Raw genomic sequence first — 13,596 nt, forward strand, 5'->3', positions numbered from 1 at the left:
CTATAATAAATAAATAAAGAAAAATCCAGCTGTTGAGAAAGTGGCTCTGAAACGTCTAAACACAGACAGGGCTGGCTTAGCCCTAACTGTTGAAAGAAACACTGGGTCTTTGCTGAGGTTGTTGCTGTCTGAGTGGTTTTGTTTTGACTTTTCCTTATTGTGATAATGTAGTGTAAATTTAAGAGCACTTAGAGATGAATCCGAGGTCAGATTTTTTGTGTTGTTTTTAATCACTTTGGTTTCAACTTGTGTTTTGTTTTTGGTAGTGAATGTGAAAATGAAAACTGTTATCGTTGGAATTCCATAGCATTGGTTAAGTGTCCTGCAGTTAATTGGCATTGACTTCCTATCACTTCTAATAGGTATCATCACGGTGCTTTTATAGGTCACACTATTACATGTGAGTGCCTTACGGAGAAAATGAAGTTTGCTCGTACATCATGTGTGGTGGCAAAATTCTGACCTTGCTGCTCAGGTGAGGACAGTGAAGGAGAGTTGCTGTGGGTTGTGAGATGCAGACGTGTCCCCTGGGCATGCAGCGTGCTGCAGGAGCAATGGTTCTCCTCTTGACTAATGGCTACAGATGGGGCTATAGTTGAAGTGTATGACTTGATCAGCACTGTCCTGGTGCTCTGCTGCAAGCGCATGAGTACTTGAGCAATTTTAATCGCCCTGGGCCAGTGCTGCTTCTCTGTAAACAAGCACACTAATCAGTACGTACCCTATTAACTGCTGGTTGGGACCTACAGAATTTGACTACCTAGAAATTGGCTATCTCAGATAAATTGCCACTCTATTGCAACAATAAAATACTACTTCAAGGCAAAAATGTCATCTCTCCTAGTTTAGAATCTGCCTGGTAGAAGAATCCAATGCTGTTACAATTTTGCCTTTTAAGATTTATTTAATGATTGTTCATTTGTATGGCTGTATACACAATGGCTTTCAGAAACCAGTGGCGCAAGTTGCAGCATGTGCCTACTGGCAGGAGTAGGGCTGGAAGTTGTGGTGCTGATGCCAGGGGTCTGTCCCCATGCCCTGGGTGCAGTGGGTTTGCTGGCTGACCAAGGCACGTCTGAAAGGGAGGATGCTGCTGCCTGCAGAGAGTGGGAATTGTATTGTCAGTGGACTCATTTTAATGAGTTCTTTGGTGATGCTCTCGGTAGTAAGTTCTTTTAAAACTGCTGTTTGGTGTCTCTCTGCCTGTTCCCTCCCAGATTTAAAAAAAAAAAAAAAAGAGAGAAGAAAAAAACCACCATAAATCTGGCCTTGCTTTTGTTGTCTTTGCTTTTTACCTTTGTAAAGGAACAGCATTTTCTGTGGAATCCTAACATCTATTTACAGTAACAATGTAATCTGTTACTTACTAAGGGTAATAGTTAAATTTGGGATAGTCACACTGCGTTTGTTCAATGTTGGGAGTTTAGTTTTATGTTAAGCTTTTTTTTTTTTGAGCAATCAGTTAAAGCAAGTTAGCACAACATACAAATAAAGGTTTTTATGCTCTACACTGTTGCATTTGCTCTGGGCTTCCTTGGAGAAGGCCTTAGAACCTCTCTCTGTTAGGTCTGTAACCAGATGGTTCTTCTGGACAGTGCCAGTCACGTTTTCCAACCCTACTTGTCTTAAAAAGCAAGACAAGTTGCTTCCTCAGTCAAAGTAACACAGGTCATATTTTTAAGAGATCAAGAGACCAGAGGAGTTTTCCAAAGGTATACTTTCTTGTTACATAGCTTATGTGGGGATTAGTCAACCATCTGTGTATTTTTGGACGCATCAAAAGAAAACTGTTGTTTGTTTTTGCTGTGTTGTACAACTCGCTAGCTTGCTGGAGTGATGTCTACGAAATTATTGCACTGGAACTAGAGCATAGCAAAAGCTATAAATGCGGATGCTCCTGTATGCTGCTGTTCCTTGTTTTCTGTTATAAATCTCTCCCTCTCCCCCTTTCCCTTCCTCCCTCCCCCCCCTCCCCTCCAAACCCTTATGTATAGAGGTTATTCTCTCCAATAATACATTAAGTAAACAACTTTAACGCAGAAGCATTGACAGTTTGGTGTGCTTTTCCCCCACATCTCTGATGATGCCTGTAGCAGTGAAGCAGGAAGAAGGCATAATAGAATTTAATATTTGACATATTTTAAATAGAGAACATCTGCCTTCTCAAAAATGAGATATCTGAGTAATTTTCCCCAAACTGTTATTATCTTAGTACTGTGCTGGCTAAGTCCCTATATAACATTCCCTGCACAAAAAACGTATCAGATAATGCTTCATTTCAGCTTTATAATCTCTCTGGAAGCCGAATACCTATCGTGCTAAACCAGTGAAAGTCACCTTGGGGACAGGACTACCACTTTTCGACTGAAGGCTGGAATGCTGCCATGTGTCAAAGGGAACATGTTTGTAAATGAAGAGAATGGAGTAAAACAGACGAGATTTCTGCATGTTTATATTAATGCTTGCTTTTATCTTTCTTTAGGCACCTTTTATTTTTGTCTTTGTTGAAATGCTGAAAGATTTGAGAGATCTAGGTCACTTTTCTTCATTGAAAGTGATATTTTATGATGACAAACTGTGAAATCAATCTGTATACAAAGCTCTTTTATTTCCAGTCCATCCATTTGCTTTGCACTCTCAAATACTCACAAAGTCCAGGTCTTTCCCTACAGTGATTCCTGCTGCTCTCCCTTCTTAGCACCAGTGACTGGAAAGTGCTTGTGGCTTCAACTCCTCAGTTGTGTTGGTGCCAGTTAACCCGGGATGCAGTTCTTTGAAACTTTGCAGAAAATTCAGAGGGAATTAGATAATGGAGCAGGAATGGATTTCAGCTGAAGTCAAGGGCCCTTTGAAAATGTGAAACATTAAGCTTAAAATTGAAGGGGGGAAATTTGAGCTGTTGTTTTGAAAACCTATGGGGTGAGTTCTTACATAACATTTAATAGAAAGAAAATAGCTTCAGCCTGCTTGAGCTGATTAATTTTTACAGTCCATAGTTCAAAAATAAGCTCTCAGAAATGTCAGAATGCTTTTATCCTTGCACATTCTTTCTCATCTGTTTTTGTTTTATGACATAGTCTCAACAAAATTTTTAGCCCTGTCAACTTTTATAAAGTACTTAGTTCATCAAAAAAAAAAATAAAATAAAAAGGAAAGGAAAAAAATGTGGGGGACAAAACATAACTGAAAAACAAAAGCTCTCAGTAATGAAACGGAAGGCAGGAATTAGGAGTCATTGTTAAGTTGACAGCATCTGCCCATGACAGCACACTTCCATTGAAATCTCAGTACTGTCTGTCTCCACTGTCTGAGCACTGTGCACTTTGATGAACCTACTTGTACCAGCTGGACGTGCATCCAGTAAGTCAAGTCACTATTTTCCCATCACTTGAAGAAAAATAGAAGGATAAAGGACAAAAAAATATGAAAGCTGCTTCAAATGTGTGAATATTTCCTTTGTGTTTTGTTGGCAAATGGCTTTCCAGAGATGGAACTAATGACTAATGTTATCACGGAGCTTGTAGGGTAATTACCTAACAGAATAATTGCAGCATGGGGTTGGAGGGGAACAATGATGAGGTCAGTAAAACTGCATTGTGGTTATATTTCTGTCCAGGGGGCAGGTGAGTGTGTTGAAAGTACCCACATGCTGTTCCTTTAGAAGACTGATTGCTTTAGGATTTTGGCTCCAGAGGGCCTGAATAAATTGGTACTTTGGAACTTTTTTTTTTCTGTGGCCGAAACCTTAATATAATTTACAGGAAATACACAACTACAAATATTTTTCAAGCATATTCAAATAATCTCTTCCTAGAGAAGCAGTCTGTAGCTCTTGTCTGGTAATCTGTGGGATTATGGCAGTGAAACAATTGAGCACCCTTTGATTTGTAATCAGGCTAAAAACCTCTTTAAATGGATTTTCTTTAGATAAACAGAGCAAGTCAAATTGCAATATCTCCAAGTAACTTGTATGTCTAAATTGTTCATTAGAACATATCTGCGGTGCAGAGTTCATGCTAATAAATCTTTCTGGAGATTGGGCGCATCTGCGGGATCAGGTGTCTCTCAGATAAGACACTGCTGGGACTCCCGTTTGGAACAGCTTCGTTTTCTCTGGCTAATGCATCAGTATTAGGAAACCACAAAAATCTTGGGAGAGAAGATTACTGTGCTGTCAGCTATTCAAGAGTGCCTCTGTCCTTTTAAGAAATATAAATGAAACATTCCCTTGAGCTGAGTTTACTGAAATAAAGGTTTATTGTTTTTTTTGCTTGGAAGCCTAATAAATGGACCTTCCTCTGTGTGCTGGCTAATTGCTTCCAAAAGTTTCCCTCTATTGTCCTGTAGGCAACGATGTCTGTTTATCAGATGATAAATCTTCTGTTTTGATGCCTGCCCCTGACAAATGAGGCGTAGTGCAAACACTCCCTCTCTCAAAGTAGGAAGACTCGGTTTGATTCCCCCACTGTAACACCGGTAGCATTATTGAATGCTTTGATGCTAGGAGAAATGTGTACTTTAATGCTTGAGTGAAATGTTCCTTTTTATGTGTCTGAGAAGGGGTTTTTGGTTTTGCTGATTCTTTCTGCTTAGGGGCAGCATTCAGCAAGTGGCAGAAGTGAAGCTGTGCTAATGGTGTAAGCATGTTCTCCTGGGTGTTGGCTGATGCTGTGTCTCTGACTAGCACAGACATGGAAAGCTAGTCTATGCTCAAAGAGAGGAAAATGAAGCAAATTGGGAAGAAATTGCAACTGAATCTCCTGTATTCTGTATTGATGATAGAAATCTCTGTACTCTGTAGAGCACCAGAGCATGGTGAAGAACTCTCAAGTGCCATTAAATGTAACAGTTAAGTCACAAATTGAAGTCACAAATTGCGTAGGAACTGTTTTTCAGAAAGTTCTGATTTTGTACTTTGTCGTCTTTTGTGTAAGTGTACTGAATTCCTGTACTCAATTGTCCTCCCTATGGCGTTTCTGTGTTGTTTTACCCCCATCCTGTTTGACAGCAACAATGATTGTCCAAAAAATGAAACAGGTAGAAATTACCAAGCGTCCACGCTGGCAGGAGAAATGGTGGCTGAAGACATGCAGCAGTGGTAGCTCCTCTGCAAAGCCTGTGTCCGAGGATCTTGCAGGTCAAAGCTTGTTCCTTCTTTTGTGCAGTTGCTGCAACCATACACAGTAAATTAGGTATCTTGTGTTGTCTGATCTAGAAAATTTTGTGAAAAGTTGCCTGACAAACTATACATGCACTGCACCACATGTCTTGAAAATAGGAACTCGGAATTAGATTTAGGATATCTGGCTTCTGCTGAATAGCGCTGAAAGAAAGAGCTTTGTGAGGATACGCGAGCCCTCTTCTTGGCATCGGGAGAGCTGCTTTTTTGTTCTTTACTGTGCAGAAGTATCAATTTCTGATTCATCAAACTGTAGAAATGCTACCTGACTTCCTGTTATTCAGGTTACTGGTTCCCCAATTCAAGAATGCAAAGTCCCAGCACTTTGTGTCCAGTCTTGTCAGGGCTTTGCAAAACTCGCGTATTTCAGGCCTGAGAAATGTTGCTTTTTTGACTGTTAGAAGATCACTTTTGAGCACACTACTTTGAATGAAACTTTTGTTTCAAACTCAGTAGGAGAACACTGAGCTGTATTCCACTTGTTTATGTCCACATTACAAAGAGCCACTGTAAGCTGCCCCAAATCTTTTTCATCCCTAAATGCTGTCTAGTTTTATAAATGCCATGACAGTCGTCATGCTCATGCTGAATGGAAAGTTGGAGTATTGTGCACAGGTAATAAGCAAATAATACTGTTGGATTCTGTCACAAAACAATTTTTTTGTTTCTAGCTTTCAGTTCCTTTATTTTAGTTATTATAATGTGTGCCTTCAATTCAAAAGGAATATTTGGAGGGATGGGAACTAGCATCTTTCCTGAAGTTTACTTGGTAAGGAAATCCCTTTGGGATTAAGAGGAAAACTTTCAGCTGTGGCCCAAATTAGGCAATAAGGTTACATTGGTACCTGGCTATGCTTTATTCGACATCATGATGCTGCTTAATTATGCTGCTGGTGGAGAGCCATTGTGCTGCTTGCACTCTTGCAGGATTTCATTGATTCATTAGGCTAAAGTATCATTTACTCACAGATGCCTCGAAGAAAAGAAATACTGTTTGGGTGAAATTGTTTGGGGTTTCTGTGTGAAAACATCTGGCTAGAGGACATGTCTGGAGCTGCTTCAAGAGATGTACCCTGATTATTTTGTTTAGCGGCAGTTTGGCTAATCCGGTGCCAGTCTGTATGCTTAAATCAGAGGCTACAGGTCCAGGTATCTACATGGGCTTCAGGCCCAGGGAGCAATCAGGAATACCTGCAGTAGTCCTTGTTTCTCCTGATGTACGCATTTCACTCTGCAGCTTCTGTGAAGAAAAGTGTCATTTATGTATGCCTATTTCTCTGTATACTTGCTTTAGAAACCCAAAATAACTGTCAGTAATTGTGTTGTGTGTTCCCTTCCTGTGCATAATCCACTCTTGTGTGTTCACTCTCCCTCTCATCTTTGTGGATGTGCTTTACGTAAGACAGAAAGTCAGCATTTTCTTGGGGTAACCTTTCTTATACATAAAGGTAACTTTGTAAGGGGGTAACCAAGGGTAGCTTGGCTCCTGATGGATTTCTTGTTCTCCCCAAAGCAGCTTTTGCTGGTCATTGTGGAAGACAGTACAGAAGTTGGTGGACTCCACGTATCTAACAAAACAGAAATTTCGTTGGTAGCTTGCAAATAGCAGTGGCTTTTGTCCAGAGCCGTCTTACGCAGATTACCAGACTTTTCCCATGAAGGCAGAATGCTCTTGGAAGCTCTTGAGGAATCTTTGTTTCTTACCCTTTAGCAAGAAATCCTGAACACAGTGCCCTCTGGACACTTCATTTGCAGCTTTTGTCAGTTATGTGAACTAGTCTGATTCTGTCTGTTGAAACATGCTTTACAGGAAAAAGAGATAAAGATGTATTTGTGATCAGGTTTTTCGTTAATACTTTAAACAAGCTTGTCTAGGCCAGTATGGTTAGGGTAACTGCAGTTGCAAGAGCTGTGTGAAGCTCGTGTTCGTTGTTCAGATTTGTTAGTTTCAAGACTCACAGCACCAAATGGAGTGAAACCAACTACTTTTTGGGTTTGTATGATAATGGTTGGATGTGAGCAGATCTTCAGAGGGAATGTGGTTGTGTTGTCTAAAAGCTAGTAGCCTGTTCTAGGTCATGGTTTCCTAAATATTATTGCCAAGTTTGAGCTTCAACCGCTACCCCATGGGACAAACTTCTGGATCAGGCAGGAGAACATAACTCTTTGTTTCAGAGTAGAGAATGTGATATAGTATTTATGCCAATAGGGGGAATGGGCTGTGGCTCTTCCACATCATAAAGTCTTTTGTAGGAAAGATATCTCTTGAAAATATTTTGGGCAAATTTAATCTGGTCTGATGCATTTGTACTGCTTCTTCGTGCTGTCAGCTGGCTGCAGAGTTTTTGATTTGGTATTAAGAGTCCCAGAATGCACTCAACTCTGGATCTATGACCCGTCTTTTCAGCTCTATATAGAGATACTTTCACACTATTAATACAGCATACTAAATGTAATATGTGAATTTGTAATAGGAGTACACCAGCACTTCTATTCAACAGGTTTGTCATTGTAGTATGTTTTGTGGTGCTTTCTCCCAGTTTTACTGATCTGGCTCTCCTTATGTCTCATCACATTGTGCAGCAAGGAGAAAATTAACGTATTTATTCACTACTTTTTCACAGGTTACCAAAATGGTCAAAACAGTCACCACCAGAACAGTACGTCAGGTCCCGCTTGGACCCGATGGCCTGCCGTCAATGGATGGCTCGTCTCCCATGGGCAGCTACACAGATTCAATCGACAGAAGGTACATGAAGAACGGGGAGAGGTACATCACGCCACAAGCATCGTCCACGTTAACCAGATCTTACAACAGCTACAATGATTCTTACCCTGACAGCCACGAAGGCCAGTATCGCCCTTATATCAGTCACGATGGTTATGGAGATCTATCAGACAACTATGGCAGCTTGTCCCGTGGTGTCAACTACCGTCCTCGTTACGCCTACGTGCCAGGAAACAGTTACCGGCCAGACGATGGTAGCTTCACTTTGCCAAGCAGAAGGGATAACTACGGTCCAGTTGCCCAGCCTCAGGTGCCAGTGGGCAGCAACGTTGACTTGAACCGCTCTCAGCCAGAACGCTTCCAGCCAGAGCCCTACGGACTGGAGGATGATAACCGCAGCCTTGGAGTAGATGATGAAGGATATGAACTGGATCCTGATTATTCTACTGTGAACCGAAGGACATCTGCAGGAGTGTCAGAGAGAGGAAGACCTCATAAAGGAAGGTAAAATTCAGGTTTCTTGCAAAGCTGTCTGTGGTTGTTTTGCTTAGTTGAACATGTACATCTGAACTCTTAATGGCCTGGTAAGTTCAGGAATTAATTGTCAGGAAAAAAATGCAGTGGCTGTGGTCAACATAAGCACTGTAGTGAAATAAAGATCTTAAAATCTTAAGAATGGGAAAATTGAAGGATGAAGTGGGAAGGGCATTACACGAGACACAAAAAATAAACTAGTTTGGAATTGCAATGCACTTGTGATCTTGGCTAGGGAAATGGTCATCATGTCTCAAAAGCAATTGTAGGAAAAAAACATGTCCTAAACATAAGAGCGGGAAGTACAGATTGGCCTTCTTGAGGAAGAATTTTCTTCTAGGGAAGGGGAGAGCTCCCTAGCCTACTATGAACAATGTAGAATACGTCATTCCGTTAGCCAATAAATAACTGCAAAATGCACATGAAGTACAGAAGGGAGTGAGCGTAGTGCTCAGAATCCCTTTCACTATGTTTCTGGACCATTCTAGTGTACGTTTAATTCAGCAAGAAAGAAACAATCTGGAAGAGTGCTCGGTGATTTTTTCTTCCTAAGGAAGTGTGACTGCCCTTAGTTGTCCCACTGCTGTCCCACACTAGCAAGGTAAAAAAAAGGGAATTGTAACCTGTGAGACTTCTGACAGGTCTGGTTATGCACGCATCTGCCAAACAAAAAATTAGAACAGCTGTTTGGTTGCAGATGAGCTGATACCTGGTGATGAGGGGATGCCTCATTATAGAAAAGCTCTCTTGTGAGGTGTTGGACAGCCTCCGCTCCTCGGCCTGTGTTTATCATACACCCTCAGCTGTGTGACAAGGCTGTGCAGAACCTCACTGAAGTACTTCAACCATTTTGTAAGATGGGATTGTTATTTTATCCTGTCAGTCTAAATAAAGGGGAGATGAGAACATCTGTGTTGCCCTAAATGTAACTGAAGAGACCAGTCACAAATTCTGGTTCAGTCCCTTTCCAAGGGTCATTTCTATTTTGTGCCATATTTTCTGGTATTAGTTGTTTATGCTGTGCTTGCAGCTATCACCTCTTGCATTGGAGGAAAAAAAAAAAACAAGCTTTGGAGTAGTCTTATTACTTGGCTGAAAATCATCTTCTCTGTATGAACCTGAAAAAATTCTATTCTTCTTCAAGCAGTGTTCAAATTTTGCATATGTCTGCACGAAGTCATAGCCTCGTGATTTGTGCTTTGATATGGATTTAGTTCAAATGATTTTCTTGTAGTTTAGGGTAGTTTCCAGAGCTGTGAAGAGTGGCTGGAACCCACCAGCCTCTGTGTCTGTAGGTCATCCTTAGACATGACACCTCTGACCAGAGGCTTCTCTTCAGCAGCAGCAGTAGTCGATGGTGGGATTTGTGTGGGCCTTTTCCTTGTTGTTTTTCTTGCAGCTCTCCTGCTTGGAGAAGTTACAATGCTGATGGCTTCTTTCACCCTTTCATAGCTCTGTCTTCCTTCACACTTCTAGAAGTTCATTCTCAAGTGAAATGGAATCACCAAGCACCTGCAAATTGCCATCTGTATAAAAAAGAAAAAACCACAAGGCGGCAAGGCGTATCTGCCAAAACCTCCTGGAAGTCCCTTCTGTCATCTTTGCTCTTGCCAGCTTGCTAACAACTGGGACCATGTTGAGGTTTTGCAGGGCTACAGTTGGTTCCAAAACACTAATCAATTTATCAAACTTTAGGTTCTACTTTCCTGCATCTGAGCAAAGTTTACACTGCTAGTTAAAGACAGTCAGGCAACAGGACTTCTAAAGTTTTTATTAACATTTTTCTGACACTATGCATGATGAATAATTGAATGCATTCTTAGAACCTGCCTATTTGCATTTTTAAAATATATTTTTAAGCATCCTTTTGATTTATTGTTCCTTGCAGTTTGGATAGGACCAATTCACAATTTTTGTTTTACATTCCTTTTGTTGTGAGTTTTTCCATGTTTAATATGATCAAGAGGATTTGACAAGTAATTAGCCTGACTGTGGCAGCAAACTTTAGCTTGTGAGCACATAAGAAGATTGTTTGAGGGGCCTCTTCAGAAGTAGTTACTTTTTGACATTTCAAAGAAATACTTGAACAATTCAATAAACCTGCATTTCAGATATGCTACTGATCTGCCAGAAACTAATGACAATAAATAACGCTTTGTACTAGGGGAGGGTAATTACTACTTGATTATTTCTCTCCCTAGGTTTTTTGGAAGAGGTTATTACTTGTGAAAATGATGAAATGAATGTGATAAATTGATGGAACCTTCGTTTGTAAAAAGATTTTATGTAGAGTAGGTATAATAATAACACTGTTAGAAGGTCTTCTATCTCACACTGACTTTCAGGTAGGGCAACTTCATCGAGTGGTGCTGGGAAAGAACTGAATTCTTCTGTTAGCTGACTGCTGTGGAAATTCAAGTTATTCTCTCTTTCTCTTCCTTTAAAAAAGTTTTCTTCCCAATACGATGCTCTCACTTTCCTGTGGTTTAAAATATAAAAAGCATCCTTCCTGTCCATTACTACTTGTGATGGTGTTGTGTCTCAGAGGACAGAGGGAAGTCTCTCATCCAAATCCGTGGCGGTTAAGTTCTCACCTGTATGTGATAGGCAGCGTCTGTAGGGGATCCTAGTCAAGGGAACTGCAACTACAGATTGTTCTTCATGCTCCTTTCCTGCTCCACCTGATTGATTCCAGAGATGAGTATCCATTGTGGTCTTCTGTCATCACCAGCCTCATTTTAAGCTACTTATGTTTCATTTTAAATTGGGGGGAAAGTATGTCTCTTCACCAGCATTTACAAATCCAGACAAGTGCACAAAGGCAAATATTCCATCTGTTTGCTCTTCAGTGCATGTGGCTGGCTTTGGTTCTCATTACTTTTATATTGAGTCTCTGCTGTAACCTGTATTATTTTCTGAAAGAGGAATACCTGGCATCTGATGTTCTTGTCCTCAGCATGTGCTCTGATTTGGATTGTCAGATTGCATAACAAATTAGGGTGAGAGGAAAGGCATTTGGGTGTATGATATTGATCTAATAGTGCTCAGATTTACTTGTGTGAAGGTATTTACACATCTTTACTTGGGTTTGTCTCATTTTTTTCTTCATTGGGTAGGTTGTCTTTATTAAATAACAAGTATTTTATTATAGTTTCTAAAAATACATAGTCTCATGGTGGTGATAGGTGTTTTGCATACAGCCCTTTTTAAAAGAGAAGCAGGAATTACTGAATATTTTTCATTCACAGAAGACATCCCTAATATTATTTGAATATTTTTGATCATTACATTGTGGTTAATACAAATGAGCAGGAAAAAATGGCCAGTCATAATTCATCCTTTTTTTTTTAATCATCTTCTGTTCAACTACTTTTCTTTTGCCTTTGTAGTGATTTCTTTCCATAGCATGTCATTACAGTTTGCACTTGTATTAGCATCCATGGGACTTTTTTTCCCTTAAACAACAACAAACAAACAAAAACACACTCTGGAGCAGCTATTGCTACTGTGCATTCCAGACTAGACAGCATGGGAATTTTTCATGTTAATGGGAATCAACGACAAACCAGCTTTCTGCTGTTAAATTTTCTGTCAGAGGCCTGATTTAAGAGACTAATGCTATTTGTTGCTGGTTACTTCACGATCCAAGTTTTTACCAGTAGGAAATGGGCCAGATTTTAGATTAAGTAACTGTAACACTAGGTCTTTCTTGCTTCTGTTATGTATAGATAGTGCAAGAATATTGGTACCACACATTTCTTATTCACATTCTACTTGTAGTCTCTTTTTAATCTAGAATATAAAGGTTTATGTTTGCAGATTAGCTTTCAGTCAGCACTTCTGGCCTAACTCCACCCGCTTCTGGGCTCCCAGCAGCACCTGTGCAGGCACCCTTAAAGCTGGGGAAACGTCTGTCACGGTAAATCAGCCTCTTTGATTTAGAAGCCAACTATAGGAGTAATGCCAGGGTGTAGTTAATGCTGGGACGCTGTCTCGTTTGGGGCAGACACGCCTGGCAGAATGGGGTGGAGCACAAATGCAGTCAGTTTCGAAAATTTTTGTGTCGTTTTGTTTTTTTCTCTGAGGCTTCTCCCTAGAGTGAATTTGTTTGATCTGAGTTCGTTGATCTGGACACAGGTAACAGAAGACTGATGTATGGCTGAGTTTTTTGTGGCAGCTGCAGTCTGAGTCAGCTCGTCCATTAGCAGCTTTTAGGTGGTTCCAGTCAAGGTGATTTCAGTGTTGGAACCATATGGCCTGTAACTCGGACTTGTCTCAGCAGAAAATTCAATCCAGTTTTTGAATCCTCTTGCACGTCCTCCCATCAGGGAACAGGGGCTGGCAGAAGCAGGACCTCATTCTGCAAAGCCTTTAGATTTCCTCTTCAGTGTTTTGGCACAAAGTTCGCTACTGAAATCCCAAGCCTTTTTGGTCTTATATCCAAAAGCAGACACCAGCTGCAAACTGTGATGAATGTAACTCTTGTATAAATTGCTGGGAATTAAATGTGTAAATCCTTCACCTGTTTACTTAAATGTGCCTGTGCTGAAGCCACAAGGAAGATGATAAATCCACAAGTGCTCTCCTAGTTTTTATCTGTGCTAGAATGTGTTTCAATCAATTCCCTGAGACAGGTGATCAGTGAGACCCACAGCATCCTATAAACTCAGCTGCCTTGCTACAAACAGATGGAAGGCAAGATGCTCATTGTCAGCAACCCTGACACACTACCAGATCTCTTCAGTCCCAAGAGTAAAGAAAGAGCCTTTGGCCTCCTGAGCACAGGTGACTATCTACTGAGGTTCTCGTTCCTCCTTCTCCTGTGTCAAGTAGCTTCCCTTTCCAGCATAGCTGCTCAGCTGGTTAGTAGTGAACAGTTCACATAAGAATGGGACTAGCTGAAAATACAACAGTTGTTAAGTCACTCGTCAGTATCCATATCGTTCAGGTTCTGTTTCTTTGAGGACACTTTGCCTCTGCTGTGGATTGGGGCCAGGAGTACGTGTTGTGGTCAACACTTCACAGCGGGGCAGTACCTGGTGGGTTATAAGCAGTGCTGCTCTCTCCGTCACCTGTGCAATTCATCCTAAACCATCCATACTCACAGCACCCAGGAATGCAGCCTCTTCCTTGCAACATGAAACACTTGTCACCA

The 13,596-nt window shown here is 40.8% G+C and overlaps 1 protein-coding gene across 12 annotated transcripts in view; it reads left to right on the top strand.

The window, feature by feature from the left end:
* The window catches only part of ARVCF (ARVCF delta catenin family member), a 268,720-nt gene that overhangs the window by 181,400 nt on the left and 73,724 nt on the right, over window positions 1-13,596 (top strand). For all 12 annotated transcript variants that reach the window (XM_048063871.2, XM_066979115.1, XM_066979117.1 and 9 more), the window contains one exon: window positions 7,804-8,411. In XM_048063871.2, the coding sequence (XP_047919828.1) occupies window positions 7,804-8,411 (608 nt within the window). The remainder of the gene's footprint in view (window positions 1-7,803; window positions 8,412-13,596) is intronic.

Source organism: Anser cygnoides, chromosome 17 (assembly GCF_040182565.1).
Source record: "Anser cygnoides isolate HZ-2024a breed goose chromosome 17, Taihu_goose_T2T_genome, whole genome shotgun sequence".
In the NCBI taxonomy this organism is placed as follows: Eukaryota; Metazoa; Chordata; class Aves; order Anseriformes; family Anatidae; genus Anser; species Anser cygnoides.